The following is a 17,329-nucleotide window of genomic DNA, read 5'->3' on the forward strand; positions in this document are numbered from 1 at the left end:
ACACAACAACAACACCTACACACAGGTGTTACACAACAACAACACTTACACCTACACACATGTGTTACACAACAACAACACGTACACAAACACACAGGTGTTACACAACATCCACACCTACACACAGGTGTTACACAACAACAACACCTACACACAGGTGTTACACAACAACCACACCTACACACAGGTGTTACACAACAACAACACGTACACAAACATAGGTGTTACACAACAACACTTACACACAGGTGTTACACAACAACAACACCTACACACAGGTGTTACACAACAACAACACGTTCACAAACATAGGTGTTACACAACAACACTTACACAAACACACAGGTGTTACACAACAACACCTACACACAGGTGTTACACAACAACATCACGTACACAAACACACAGGTGTGACACAATAACAACAACACCTACACACAGGTGTTACACAACAATAACACGTACACAAACACACAGGTGTTACACAACAACAACACGTACACAAACACACAGGTGTTACACAACAATAACACGTACACAAACACACAGGTGTTACACAACAACTACACCTACACACAGGTGTTACACAACAACAACACCTACACACAGGTGTTACACAACAACAACACCTACACACAGGTGTTACACAACAACAACACGTACACAAACACACAGGTGTTACACAACAACACCTACACACAGGTGTTACACAACAACAACACGTACACAAACACACAGGTGTTACACAACAACACCTACACACAGGTGTTACACAATTACAACACGTACACACAGGTATTACACAACAACACGTACACCTACACACAGGTGTTACACAACAACAACATGTACACAAACACACAGGTGTTACACAACAACACAAACACACAGGTGTTACACAACAACACAAACACAGGTGTTACACAACAACAACACGTACACAAACACACAGGTGTTACACAACAACACCTACACACAGGTGTTACACAATTACAACACGTACACACAGGTATTACACAACAACACGTACACCTACACACAGGTGTTACACAATTACAACACGTACACACAGGTATTACACAACAACACGTACACCTACACACAGGTGTTACACAACAACAACATGTACACAAACACACAGGTGTTACACAACAACAACACCTACACACAGGTGTTACACAACAACAACACGTACACAAACATAGGTGTTACACAACAACACTTACAAACAGGTGTTACACAACAACAACACCTACACACAGGTGTTACACAACAACAACACGTACACAAACACACAGGTGTTACACAACAACAACACCTACACACAGGTGTTACACAACAACAACACGTACACAAACACACAGGTGTTACATAACAACACGTACACCTACACACAGGTGTTACACAACAATAACACGTACACAAACACACGGTGTTACACAACAACAACACCTACACACAGGTGTTACACAACAACAACACGTACACAAACACACAGGTGTTACACAACAACAACACGTACACAAACACACAGGTGTTACACAACAACAACACCTACACACAGGTGTTACACAACAACAACACGTACATAAACACATAGGTGTTACACAACAACAACACCTACACACAGGTGTTACACAACAATAACACGTACACAAACACACAGGTGTTACACAACAACAACACGTACACCTACACACAGGTGTTACACAACAACAACACGTACACCTACACAAAGGTGTTACACAACAACAACACCTACACACAGGTGTTACACAACAACACTTACACAAACACACAGGTGTTACACAACAACAACACCTACACACAGGTGTTACACAACAACAACACCTACACACAGGTGTTACACAACAACAACACGTACACCTACACACAGGTGTTACACAACAACAACACGTACACCTACACACAGGTGTTACACAACAACAACACGTACACCTACACACAGGTGTTACACAACAACAACACCTACACACAGGTGTTACACAACAACAACACGTACACCTACACACATGTGTTACACAACAACAACACCTACACACAGGTGTTACACAACAACAACACGTACACAAACACACAGGTGTTACACAACATCCACACCTACACACAGGTGTTACACAACAACAACACCTACACACAGGTGTTACACAACAACAACACCTACACACAGGTGTTACACAACAACAACACCTACACACAGGTGTTACACAACAACAACACGTACACAAACAAACAGGTGTTACACAACAACACAAACACACAGGTGTTACACAACAACAACACGTACACCTACACACAGGTGTTACACAATAACAACAACACCTACACACAGGTGTTACACAACAACAACACGTACACAAACACACAGGTGTTACACAACAGCAACACGTACACAAACACACAGGTGTTACACAACAACAACACGTACACAAACATAGGTGTTACACAACAACACTTACACACAGGTGTTACACAACAACAACACCTACACACAGGTGTTACACAACAACAACACGTACACAAACATAGGTGTTACACAACAACACTTACACAAACACACAGGTGTTACACAACAACACCTACACACAGGTGTTACACAACAACATCACGTACACAAACACACAGGTGTTACACAATAACAACAACACCTACACACAGGTGTTACACAACAATAACACGTACACAAACACACAGGTGTTACACAACAACAACACGTACACAAACACACAGGTGTTACACAACAATAACACGTACACAAACACACAGGTGTTACACAACAACTACACCTACACACAGGTGTTACACAACAACAACACCTACACACAGGTGTTACACAACAACAACACCTACACACAGGTGTTACACAACAACAACACCTACACACAGGTGTTACACAACAACAACACGTACACAAACACACAGGTGTTACACAACAACACCTACACACAGGTGTTACACAACAACAACACGTACACAAACACACAGGTGTTACAAAACAACACCTACACACAGGTGTTACACAATTACAACACGTACACACAGGTATTACACAACAACACGTACACCTACACACAGGTGTTACACAACAACAGCATGTACACAAACACACAGGTGTTACACAACAACACAAACACAGGTGTTACACAACAACACAAACACAGGTGTTACACAACAACAACACGTACACAAACACAGGTGTTGCACGCATTCGTTAGAACTCGCCAATAGCTGAGCCCAAATAATGCCGGAAACCTCCTGCAAAGGAGCCTTGGACCATCATTACTGTACTGGCACTAATTACATCCACCACGCGTGAATATTCAACATGCACCCCCCACCCCACAAAAAGCTGTGCAATTAATAATTTAATAAGGTAAGCAAATAGATGTAAATCATCTGTTGTGGCCACTTGGCGGGGCCTGCTCGTTGGCATCTCTCCCTGGGCAATGCACGGCCTGAAGGCGGCGTGCTGGGAGGCTTCAATCAAACTCCCAAAATAGCCGCCACCAGCAGCTGCTGCTGCTGCTGCTGCCCAGAGTCTTGGCGCCGCGGAGCCATCGGAAGCGGCGCTCTTCGCTCCGCAGGTGGCCTCGAGAGGAGGTGGGGGGGAGGTGTGGAGCTGCTGCTGTGGCTGCTGTGGCTGCTGCGGCTGCTGCTGCTGCTGTGGCTGCTGCTGCTGTGGCTGTGGCTGCTGTGGCTGCTGCTGCTGTGGCTGTGGCTGCTGTGGCTGTGGCTGCTGCTGTGGCTGTGCCTGCTGTGGCTGCTGCTGCTGTGGCTGTGGCTGCTGTGGCTGCGGCTGCTGTGGCTGCTGCTGCTGTGGCTGCTGTGGCTGCTGCTGTGGCTGTGGCTGCTGCTGCTGTGGCTGTGGCTGCTGCTTCGGCTGCTGCTGCTGCTGTGGCTGTGGCTGCTGCTGCTGCTGTGGCTGCTGCTGCTGCGGCTGCTGTGGCTACTGCTGCTGCTGCTGCGGCGGCTGCTGCTGTGGCTGTGGCTGCTGCTGCGGCGACGCGTCAGAGGAATGACATCGTTTACAAGAAACTGGCAGAGGAATAATTCGTACATTTGCGTCGAAAATTGTAAAAGTGCGAAGCGGGAGAGAGAGGAGTGGAGTTTGGGGTGATTCGGGGGGAGGGGGGGGGGCGTGAATGAGCCAGGCGAGCTGAGGGGCCAGGGGGAGGAGGAATCGTACGATGGGACTCCCGGCTGATGCGCGACAAAACGACGACGAGCAGCAGGCAGGACGCGCCTCTACAGTCGTCATCACGAACCAGCTCCCGTTCCTCCCTGAACAACAACCCCCAACTATTCTTCCCCTAGCCCATCATGCTGCTACTGCTACTCCCTATCCCTGTCCCCATAGCTACGACCAGGGATACCCCAAGCGCTACCGCTACCCCGTATCACTACCCCAACCCTTGTCACTACCCCAACCCTTGTCACTACCCCCTATCACTACCCCAGCCACTATCACTACCCCTACCGCTACCCCCTATCACTACCCCAACCCTTATCACTACCCCAACCCTTATCACTACCCCAGCCACTATCACTACCACAACCCTTGTCACTACCCCCTATCACTACCCCAGCCACTATCACTACCCCAACCCCTACCACTACCCCCTATCACTACCCCAACCCTTATCACTACCCCCTATCACTACCCCCTATCACTACCCCAGCCACTATCCCTAACCCTATCACTACCCCTATCACTACCCCAGCCACTAACACTAGCCCCTATCACTACCCCTATCAATACCCCTATTACTACCCCCTATCACTACCCCTATCACTACCCCAGACACTAACACTAGCCCCTATCACTACCCCTATCAATACCCCTATTACTAGCCCAGCCACTATCACTAGCCCCTATCACTACCCCTATCACTAGCCCAACCCCAACCCCTGCTTAAAGATCCCCACCTGTCCATAGCTACACCGCCAATTTTAATAACCCCATTCTTTATTGTAACCACTATCATCGCGTGTAAAATGTTATAATTTGTGTAAAGCGCACGGGACTAAGGTGCTGCTACGTAAAATAAAAATCTAAGATAACGCCGTTCCGACGTTCCCCGCACGTCGTCCCGGCAACGTTGTGCCGAGAGGTGAATGTCCCCGCGAGGGTGGCGCCGCGTTCAGCCGGACAGCCGCTCGGCAGTGACACCCACAGGGCCTGGCCACCACCGCGCTTGCAAAGTCGAGCGCCATCCAGCCCCACGGCTCGCACGCACGTGACACCAGAAGCACCATCACCACCACCAGCATCACCAGCTCCACCACCAGCAGCACCATCACCACCAGCAGCACAACCATCACCACCACCGTCACCAGCAGCAGCACCACCACCAGCAGCACCACCAGCACCACCACCAGAACCACCACCACCAGGAGCACCACCAGCACCATCACCACCAGCAGCACCAGCACCACCACCAGCACCACCACCAGCACCACCATCACCACCAGCAGCACCACCACCAGCACCAGCACCACCAGCACCAACACCACCAGCACTACCACTACCAGCACCACCACCGCCAGCAGCACCACCAGCACCGCCGCCACCAGCACCACCACCACCGGCACCACCACCAGCACCACCAGCACCACCAGCACCACCAGCACAACCACGTTATCCAGGTTGAAACCGAGCCCATCCAATCCATCCTCCGCAAATGTGACACGCCACTTGACGTGTGCGGCGTTTATTTATTGCAGCGTCGTGACACGCGTCGTGCGAATTGTTCCAGATGTGAATGATGACGAACGAGACGGTAACATATTTGGCCTCGTGTCTTGATCGCATTTAACCCCCCCCTTCCTCCGCATTTCCCCACCGCCGCGTTTATAAGCGACGAGGAACAACGTTGATGTCCGATCACCGAGCCAAAGTTAATTGTGCGAGAGATGTCAGCCTTTCTTCTCAAAATAATTGTCAACTCTATGTAAATACGCCGAGAGCCATGCTCATTAAAGTGTTTGCTGATGCTCCGTTGGCAGCGGTGCACAAACAACAAATAACAACAGCCCTCAACGCAGCCGTCAATAACACTGTGGCATTAAATTGACCAAAATTACATTAGCGATGTTTCAAAATATCGCGTATTATTTATTCATTCTCTTTTACATGCCGTGAACAAGGTCCGCTGCCAGGAAGTTTATTGTCCAAGTAAAGCCCATTGGGTCATAATGATTTTGAGGCCGCAGTGTTATTGACGAATGTGTTGAGTATATATTATGTATTAATAGTCAGACACTGACAGATATACACGCACGGTATATGGCTTTTATGAAAAGGAACTACGTTACAAGGCATTGCAAGCGCAATTCGTACCTAAATCGCAGTGGGATCATAGGATTTTTCCACTTTTTTCTGGCAACAAAACTGAAACCTTTTTACAAGGATTCATGTCTGCATTAACCACAATACCTGCAGTCAAAATGCAAACAAAAAAACATACTATGAAAATATATGCATTGTCCTTGAAACTGATTGGTCCACACCAAGGGACGGCTTTCTTTTGAGCCTGGACCCAATTGGTGCTCGACCAGATGACGCCAAAAGGTACGCCAATGCATATATTATCATGGTATGTTTTTTTGTTTGCATTTTGACTGCAGGTATTGTGGTTAATGCAGACATGAATCCTTGTAAAAAAGGTTTCAGTTTTGTTGCCAGAAAAAAGGGGAAAAACCCTATTATTACATTTTGGTACTGGCAAAGGAGGTCTAATGACGCAGTGGGATCGTTAAATTATTGCTAAAGTCGGGGATATTTTCATGAATTGTATCCTCATCATGGGACCTCCTTTGCCAGTACAAAAATATGATCATAGGTTTTTCCCCTATTTTTCTGGCAACAAAACAGGTGTTAAGATGTTAAAACACCAAACTGAAACCTTTTACAAGGAATCATGTCTGCATTAACCACAATGCTTGTGGTCAGAATGCAAACAAAAAAAATATACGAGACTCAAAAGAAAGCTGTCTCTGGTGTGGACCAATCAGTTTCAAGGACAATGCATCTACTATCAGAGTGTGTTTTGTTTGCATTCTGACCACAAGCATTGTGGTTAATGCAGACATGATTCCTTACAGTTTGGTGTTTTAACATCTTAACACAGCTGTTTTGTTGCCAGAAAAAAGGGGAAAACCCTATTATCATCCACTTTGGTTCTTTCGGTAAAGTCACGTAGAAAGAAAATAAGTTACATAATTATTAAATAAATAAATACTATAATAATAGAATACGACTCACATTTAATGTTAACACAAAAAATGTTCCCTGCCGATTGGGATCGTGTTGACAACATGACAGCCGCCTCTGCTGATTCACTGTCAACCAAATGTAAAGCTAACCTGATCGCTAAATTCAACCTCTTGCAAAGAAGAAGCCAGAACCATGCATTACAAAGCTAGATGTTAACAAGATCGTTATCAATCAGAGTAACATCCCGATCTCTGATAATCTAAAAAAGTTAATAGCTAAAGGGCTGATTTTCGCAGTTACCCCTAAACATATCCCAATAGAGGATATCATCTCCCATGTCGATGTAACCCTCAAAGGCTTAGGACACATCCAAATGGACGTTGCGAAAGCTGAAATAGCCACTATCCTCAAGAATGCTAAGAAACTTGTTAGCAACATGAGCAAAAGCGAGCGTTCTGAACTCGCAAATTTGAAAAAGAGGGATGACATAGTCATCCTCTCAGCCGACAAGGGCAATGCCACTGTCATCATGGATAAAAACTCATACAACAACAAAATCCAGGACCTACTCAATGATAGCAGCTACTCCAAAATCAATAGAAATCCGACTAACAGCCTAACTACTAAAATCAACAAGATGATCACTAGTTCGACTTCCCTGAAACCCTCGGCTGCGAGACCTCCCAGATTCTATGGGCTTCCCAAGATCCAAAAAGAAGGTACCCCACTACGGCCCATCGTGTCCATGATCAACTCACCTATCTACAGACTGGCCCGCTTTCTGTCGATACTCTGCTTCCCTTCACTGGCAAGACCACATCAGCAGTACTTAACTCAACTCACTTGGTCTCTCTAGTCAAGGACATTGTACTGTCTACTGATGATGTCCTCGTCAACTTTGATGTGGTCTCTCTGTTCACCAAGGTTCCAGTGCCTGACACCATAACAATAATTGAAGATTTAGTCCAACATGGACTGAACCATGTCCCTGCGCTGGTTAGGCACTTACTCACCAACACTTACTTCACCTGGAATGGTACCTTCTACAAACAAAATGAGGGCACCCCTATGGGTTCCCCCTTGTCACCAGTGATAGCCAATGTTTTCATAGAGAAATTTGAAACGGACGCCATCCAGACATCCACCCTGCGTCCTTCCCTGTGGAAGAGATACGTGGATGATACTTTCGTCATTTGCCCACATGGCCTCCCAGCATTGAACCAATTTCTAGACCACATCAACTCCATACACCTGTCCATCAAATTCACCATGGAAGTGGAGAAGGATGGCAAGCTACCATTCCTGGATGTTCTGTTTGAGAGGAGGCCCAATGGCTCTTTGGGACATTCTGTCTACAGGAAGGCCACCCACACATATTCCTACCTGAAGCCTGATTCCCACCACCATCCAGCACAAAATAATTCCCTCATCAAAACACTATACCATAGGGCCCATTGCATCTCTGACCAACACCACCTGGCCAGTGAATTGGAACATGTACACCTGGCCCTCAAGATGAACGGATACTCAGACCGTGCTATCCGCCAAGCTGTTTCTCACAACGTGGAGGAACAACCCATGTCAATGAGAGAGCTGTGTGGAAATCCAACCCGAAGCGGCCGGGGGGAGAGAAAGAGCGAATCGGTCACCCACCCACCGTCGCCGCTGCCTCCGCAGTGCTGGATTAAAGGCCACGTGCAGCATTGCCGCCCAAGCCACTTTGTGGCATCCAAGGTGTTCCCTAACCGGGGATTGCACTCGTACTGTGCACGCTGTCTTTACTTCTCACAGCGTGCGATGGCACCGGCCAAGTTAGCACTCCCAGCTCTTCGTCGTTATTATTTAACAACGCCGTCGAGAAGAACGTCGCCTCATTGCAGCCGCAATCGTTCCCACCGTGCAGAGTATGCCCGAATTGTATTGATTCGCACCAAATCGGGCAACGACAACGGGTAATCCTTCGGTGAAAATTCAAACAAACAAACTAACAAACAGACGAAGAGAAACGCTTTCGGATAGGTCACGGTGCAGCCTCGCTGGCACTACCGAGAGCCTGAGTTCAACTCCAGGCAGCCAACGGCGAAAAAAAAGGCATTCTTAAAAGTCGTAGTGAGTTGACTGTCTCAGCCAGGGCATCAGCGACTGCACCCCCCCTCCCCCATCACTTTAAACTTCGATCAGCGCTAAATTTGGCGACAATCCAAACCTGAGAATTGGGCATAGGCGAGTCGATAGAGGACGAGGGTTGAGATCAAGTGGCCATTGGAAGCGTCCACCTGGCCGGCCTCATCACATCTGCCTGCGTCACACCTGGCCTCATCACACCTGGCCTCGTCACACCTGGCCGCGTCACACCTGGTTTCGTCATACCTGGCCTCGTCACACCTCGCCTCGTCACACCTGGCCGCGTCACACCTGGCCGCGTCACACCTGGCCGCGTTACACCTCGCCTCGTCACACCTGGCCTCGAAAACACCTGGCCTAGTCACACCTGGCCGCGTCATACCTGGCCGCGTCACACCTCGGCTCGTCACATCTGGCCGTGTCACACCTGGCCTGGTCACACCTGGCCTCGTTACACCTGGCCTCGTCACACCTCGGCTCGTCACACCTGGCCTCGTCACACCTGGCCTCGTCACACCTGGCCTTGTCATACCTGGCCTGCGTCACACCTGGCCGCATCACACCTCGCCTCGTCACACCTGGCCGTGTCACACCTGGCCTGGTCACACCTGGCCTCGTCACACCTCGCCTCGTCACAACTGGCCTGCGTTACACCTGGCCGCGTCACACCTCGCCTCGTCACAACTGGCCTGCGTTACACCTGGCCGCGTCACACCTCGCCTCGTCACACCTGGCCTGTGTCACACCTGGCCTCGTCACACCTGGTCTCGTCACACCTGGCCTCGTCACACCTGGCCTGTGTCACACCTGGCCGCGTCACACCTGGTCTCGTCACACCTGGCTGGCCTCGTCACACCTGGCCTGCATCACATCTGGCCGCGTCACACCTGGCCTCGTCACACCTGGCCTCGTCACACCTGGTCACGTCACACCTGGCCTCGTCACACCTGGCCTCGTCACACCTGGACTCGTCACACCTGGTCACGTCACACCTGGCTGCGTCACACCTGGCCGCGTCACACCTGGCCTCGTCACACCTGGCCTCGTCACACCTGGCCGCGTCACACCTGGTCACGTCACACCTGGCCTCGTCACACCTGGCCTCGTCACACCTGGTCACGTCACACCTGGCCTTGTCACACCTGGCCGCGTCACACCTGACCGCGTCACACCTGGCCTCGTCACACCTGGCCTCGTCACACCTGGCCGTGTCGCACCTGGCCGGCCTCGTTACACCTGGCATCGTCACACCTGGCTGGCCTCGTCACACCTGGCCTCGTCACACCTCGGTTCGTCACACCTCGGCTCGTCACACCTGGCCTCGTGACACCTGGCCGCGTCACATCTGGCTGCGTGTGTATACACGGTGTGTTTACGTGTGGTGTGAGTCACCCGTTTGAAAAATGCGCTCATAAAAAAGGGCCGATTCATAAAAAAATCCTGAAAGCAACAATGGTGAAATGGCTAAACAAATATCGCAATTATTTAAAAGCGCGTCAAACGAATGCTCATAACAGATCGCATGCAGTGGGTTGAGGGAGCCTGTGGGCCGCAGAACAACCTCGCCCTGTTGTGTGCAGGTGGCACGATGCTGCCATCGCTGCACGCAAGCCCCAAGTGGAATGAACCCAGAAACCCGAGTTCAATTCTCGACCACGCAAGTCCAACGTGAAGCAAGCCCCAAGTGAAATGAACCCAGAAACCCGAGTTCAATTCCCTACCACGCAAGTCCAATGCGAAGCGAGCCCCAAGTGGAATGAACCCAGAAACCCGAGTTCAATTCCCTACCACGCAAGCCCAACGCGAAGCGAGCCCCAAGGGGAATGAACCCAGAAACCCGAGTTCAATTCCCTACCACGCAAGCCCAACGCGAAGCGAGCCCCAAGGGGAATGAACCCAGAAACCCGAGTTCAATTCTCGACCACGCAAGTCCAACGCGAAGCGAGCCCCAAGTGGAATGAACCCAGAGACCCGAGTTCAATTCCCTACCACGCAAGCCCAACGCGAAGCGGGCCCCAACTGGAATGGACCCAGAGACCCGAGTTCAATTCCCGGTCGCGTCCGACATCGGCGCAGAATGATATCTGAACCGGTTCTTTGAGCCCACCCCCATCACCTTACCCGCAATGATCAAGCACGGTGAATTATAGTAAAACCGCCGTCACGATCGGCACCAGCATGTGAGAGGTAGGTCTTCATTCAGCGCTATATTGACAAAGGGGCAATCAATGATTACGCTCGTTATTAATAAGCTGCACCACTCCAGCAATAATTCGTGCGTACGAGAGTCCCCGAGTGGCTGAACGCGAATGCACTACTCGAATACTGGACATCAAACCCATTCATTTGGCACCACGCGGCGATTTAGTCCCAGAAAAACCATTGATCACAGGAAGAAAAAAAATCTACATCAGAAGGGTGATCTATGTATGCAAAACATGAAGTGAAAAAACTCCCACCTAAAAACCATTGATTGCAAACATAAAATTGTGGCCTGCGACCGTCTCTCGTGTCAATCAATACCGCAGTGGCATTCCATTCCAACTGTGCAGTCATTAGGGGCGCGCCAGCTTTTTGCTGCGGATTATTTCCAACATCGCGGTGTGCGGCTGGCTGGCTGCGAGGGGGGGTGTGTGGTGGTGGTGTTCTTTTCCGTAATGGTCCTAATGCAGGCTTCTTAACGATACATCAATCTGGGCCGCGGGACGTGTATACGCTGAGACTCCATTACGCAGAGTGGTGGTCAGGCTCTTTAGTTACCCCAACACACACGGAGGATGAGGAGGAGTTCTCGTGCATATCCATGGCTTTCTGTAATGCTTGCCTACTTGTGTTTGTGCTTGAATGTATTTTCGTTTTCAGTTCAGTTCATTTATGAGGTATAGCCCTGTGAGCCATGCGGCTCTTGACTCGGGTGCAACCGCAACAAACAAAAACATGAACAAAGAACCCCCTATGGTGACTACGCGCAACATAAAAATCCAGGGAAAAAACAGCGTTTGAGTAATGAATGCGTGACATATGGACCAGAAATGCAGACGCGCTGTTTAAGAACAACGTGCCAAGTAGGGAGAGTGCACACAACACACATTGGCGAATGGAGAGGCGCAACACATGGAATGAACATCGGAGGGACAGACAGAGAGAGGCACGTGCGGATGGTGGGCTACAGACGTCGTTCACAGACGCAAGTCACTCAAAAGCGGTGAAGTAATTGAGAACAGTGAAGTCGGCTTGGGTAGCACGCGTCGCTAGAAGGGACGATGGCCAATGGTGAGGAATAAACGACAGTGGTGGCCAAGGAATGGGATATTGTCGAGCTTCCACTCTCTTGGGTATGGCCACGTGCCTGGACCACGTCATAGCAGGTAGCGCGCACTGATTAAACACTTTCGCTTTTTAAGGCGCATCGGCAGTGCATTCGCTACCCCATTAATGTATTCGCCTCTGTTTGGTCGTTTGGTGTTTGATAGCAATGTCAACTTGCAACGCGCTGCTGCGGCACAGCACTCGCCCGCTCTCTTTACGACAGTGTGCGGACTCAGAGGCGCCACGAGGAGGAACCCCAGGCACGAGCGGCAAGGCAGCAGCAGCAGCAGCAGCCACGCGGTGAGTCGTTGCCAACAATTGTCCAAGCTCAGCGGTCTTCTAAATGTTAAGATGTTATCGGCCAATTAATGAGTGTTTACATGTGGGAGGAAAGCGGAGCACCCAGAGAAAACCCACGCGTGCGACTAACAGACGGAACAGACGGAAGAGACGGAACAGACGGTACAGACGGAACAGACGGCACAGACGGAACAGACGAAACAGACGATACAGACGGAACAGACGGAACAGACGGTACAGACGGAACAGACGGTACAGACGGAACAGACGGTACAGACGGAACAGACGGCACAGACAGTACAGACGGCACAGACGGAACAGACGGAACGACGATACAGACGGAACAGACGATACAGACGGAACAGACGGCACAGACGGAACAGACGATACAGACGGAACAGACGGCACAGACGATACAGACGGTACAGACGAAACAGACGGAACAGACGGTACAGACGGAACAGACGGTACAGACGGTACACACAGAACAGACGGTACAGACGGAACAGACGGCACAGACAGTACAGACGGCACAGACGGAACAGACGGAACGACGATACAGACGGAACAGACGGAACAGACGATACAGACGGAACAGACGGCACAGACGGAACAGACGATACAGACGGAACAGACGGCACAGACGATACAGACGGAACAGACGATACAGACGGAACAGACGATACAGACGGAACAGACGATACAGACGGAACAGACGGTACAGACGGCACAGACGGTACAGACGGAACAGACGGCACAGACGGAACAGACGGAACAGGTGGTGTCCACATTTTTTGCCGTACCGCATTCTCCCGGCGAGCCAGGGTACAGGCTCATCGTCGACGCCCACGCGAAGGGAGTGTCGTACCATCCGTGTATGATCCACCAACCCTCGCCTCGAGTACTGGATTACAAGCCACGTGGTAGGCACCACCGCACGTTGGAGGCGCGGAGAAGGAGCCCACTTGGATGTCTCCCACGGTCATTAACGACTGACTAGATGGTCGGCTTGTGTGGTTTGTAAACTAAAATAATTGGGCACTTTAATTTGGCTCGTGTTCATTCAGAGATTAATTAAATAAAATTGAGCGCACAGATTAATACACATTGAATTGAGGAACAAACTGTGGTTTTATTGCATGTTATCATTTTACTTGAAGGCGATACGTCGTCATAACGCCCGCGTTTAATATAATTACACATCACCACATTTCTGTTAACGCAGCGAAGTTGGTTTGTCTCAAAACCGGAAACGACCATGGGTCAAGAGACACGCTCCGTGAATAAGACAAATACAAAATTACTGTTATTGTTTATAACTTTACACGACTCGATATGCCTGTTTGTGGCCGCCTGTGTTATTCCACTCGGTATTCATTTACTTCGTTTATATTTTATTCATGCGTTGCTACCTCTCCCACCACTCTCAGTGATGCACGTCAGTGCTGTCCTGTGCACACTGCTCAGGTCAATGTTAAATAAACCACTATTTATGATAATAATTATTATTACTCAACGGGGCCCCTCCTTCAAGTCTAAATCACATATGCTATAGGATTATTAAACGAGTGAATAATCGACTGAACAGCTCGTCCAGTTGATGAATGTATAATTGCATATATGGTAGGCCTCATTCATGAATGAATAATGAAACGAATGGCTTGCCTCGTTTATGGATAATGTGATGAATGAATGCCCAGTCTTGTTCGAGAATGAATAATGCATTAATGACTTGAAGTTACACGGCAAAATTAAGTGACAAAAATAAATTATCGGACACTAGCGCCTCCTTCACGCATCTGTGTTGCACACCAGCAACTCTGAAACTGCTTTGGCATTCAGTCGGGCTCGATCGAAGGGACATACATACGAAGGGAAGCGTATTGTCTGATTATTGATTGTTATTCCTCACACTTGATTGTTATTCCTCACACTATCCACAACAACGCGAACGATTACCGGGACTATATTAGAAAAATAAAGGTTTGCTGGCTGGCTGGCTTCCTAGCTGGCGCCCTGGTTGCCTGTGCGGTCACTGCCGAGTCGCCGTGGCGCGGCTGTCAGGGTCGCGGTGGGCGTGGTGCTGGTGGAAGACGTGTGGTGTGGCGTGGCGTGGTGTGGTGTGTGTGGTGTGGTGTGGCGTGGTGTGGCGTGGTGTGTGGTGTGGTGTGGCGTGGTGTGGCGTGGCGTGGTGTGGTGTGGTGTGGCGTGGTGTGGCGTGGTGTGGTGTGGTGTGGCGTGGCGTGGCGTGGTGTGGCGTGGTGTGGCGTGGTGTGGCGTAGCGTGGTGTGGTGTGGTGTGGCGTGGTGTGGCATGGCGTGGTGTGGCGTGGTGTGGCGTGGAGTGGCGTGGTGTGGCGTGGTGTGGCGTAGCGTGGTGTAGTGTGGCGTGTGGTGTGGCGTGATGTGGTGCAGCGTGGCGTGGTGTAGTATGGCGTGGCGTGGTGTGGCGTGGCGTGGTGTGGCGTAGCGTGGCGGGTCGGTGGGTACTGGGGGCCTTCATGTAACAGCGGGAGGCTTGGGTTGGCGTTGAGATTTCATTCATGATAGCCAAGTCGCTTCTGAAAAAAAAGTTAATAGCCCAGTGGGCTTTAACTGGTAAGATAAAAAAAGTTTAAAGTGTGGGTTTTATTTGTATATATTTTTAAAGTGTTTTGTTTACCTTTCCTATACTTTGCACTCCAATCGTGTTTTTGTATTGTTTGTTGTTGTAACGTTCTGGCTTTCCCCAACTGGACATCCGTGAAAAAGAGCTTTATAGCTCATCGGATTCCTCCAGTTTAAATAAATGCTGCATTCTGATCTTCTCCAGTAGCTCGCTGGCTGTTGCAACTTCTCGTCGGATGTGAGGATTGGGCAATGCTGCTCAGGACTAGAAGCCACGGTGGAGGGGTCGGGCGGAGAGTTCCCGAGATGATGATGATGATGCGTCGTCGTCGTCGAGTGGAGCGAGCGGGAATCGAACTCGGGTGGCCGGGTTCGTGGCGCAGCGCGCTAACCACTACACCACCGCTCCCCATACCCCCCCCACACACCCCGCCCCTCCCCCCACCCCCCGCCCCTCCCCCCACACCCCGCCCCCACACACCCCCGCCACTCCCCCACACCCCGCCCCTACACACCCCGCCCCCACACACCCCGCCCCTCCCCCACACCCCGCCCCCACACACCCCGCCCCTCCCCCCACACACCCCGCCCCTCCCCAATCCCCGCCATTCACTACGAAGTGGCGGTGACGTCACCACGGCGCCTGTGCCAGGCCAGGTGCACTTTGAGGCCACCACGTGAAGTGTCGAAGGCTCGCCGACAGGAGGTCTCGGGACAGACCCAGCAGGTGCCATGGGTCGAGTGACTGAGATGACCGGTAGATGCACCACCTGTTGTACCCCCCACCATGCTAACTTGCTGCATTTTATCTGCCCGGTGCTCCACTCGTTGTTGTGAGCGTCACTCCTCCACCCCCACCCCACCGGACCCCGCCCCTCCCCCAGATACCCCGCCCCTTCCCCCACCACACCCCGCCCCCCTGTGACATCACGGCACTGGTCTCGCGAGAGCTCGCGGCGCCATTCAAACTCTTCGCCGCCATCGTCGTTCGCGCCGGGCCGAGGGAAGTCGACGGCGTCCCCCCTCACCGCGGCAATCGGCACCCACCGCAATCGACACGACGACGACAACAACAACCAAACAAGATATCGCTTTGAAGAGAGACAGTCTCAGCCATGTCTAGCGACGCGGTGACGGAGCTGGCCGCCTCGCTCGCCAAGGCCAAAGTGGAGGCGGCGCTCGTGAGCTTCAAGGGAGAGTGCCTCAAGCTCAACACGGCCGAGGACGGTGAGGCAGGGAGGCGGGCAGGCAGAGAGGCGGGCAGGCAGAGAGGCGGGCAGGCAGAGAGGCGGGCGGGCAGGCAGGGAGGCATACAGGCAGGGAGGGGAACGCCGCCGTTATGAATCGCGCGGCGGCTTGCTCGTGAGCGACGGCCGTCAAGCCTCTCTCGTCTCGCGTGCAGTGCGGCGCTCCGTTTTAGAACGAACTAAACAAAAGTTCCGTTGCTTTGGAAGCAACGGGCAGCCGTCCCCTTTCCCCTCAGCCATTCAAGTTGCCGTGAGGAGGGAGGCGGACGAGGGGGCAGAGGGGTCACGTGACGAGGGAGCCGGCGTCTTCCGGAAGACGTCTACCGGGTTTGGAAGATGGCGGTTGTGCTTGGGACGGAGGCCGCAGGGAGAGGGAAAAAAACGCAGAGAGGGGGGGGGGCATCTTCCGGAAGATTCCACCGGTGGCGGTTGCTGCTAAGATACCGCAACGCGGTTGCCGGGCAACGGGGCCAAACGGCCAGCAACATCCAGCGCTGTTCCAAGAT

General features: G+C 51.1%; 1 protein-coding gene across 1 annotated transcript in view; it reads left to right on the forward strand.

Annotated features, from left to right (window-relative positions):
• The first annotated feature begins 16,485 nt into the window (after positions 1–16,485).
• Positions 16,486–17,329, forward strand: part of RANGAP1 (Ran GTPase activating protein 1) — a 37,734-nt gene continuing 36,890 nt past the window's right edge. The window contains exon 1 of the mRNA XM_032970079.2: positions 16,486–16,803. Coding sequence (XP_032825970.2) covers positions 16,692–16,803 — 112 coding nt within the window. The 5' untranslated portion in view covers positions 16,486–16,691. The remainder of the gene's footprint in view (positions 16,804–17,329) is intronic.

Source organism: Petromyzon marinus, chromosome 43 (assembly GCF_048934315.1).
Source record: "Petromyzon marinus isolate PM22_M1 ecotype Great Lakes invasive population chromosome 43, UKy_Petmar_22M1.pri1.0, whole genome shotgun sequence".
NCBI classification, from domain to species: domain Eukaryota; kingdom Metazoa; phylum Chordata; class Hyperoartia; order Petromyzontiformes; family Petromyzontidae; genus Petromyzon; species Petromyzon marinus.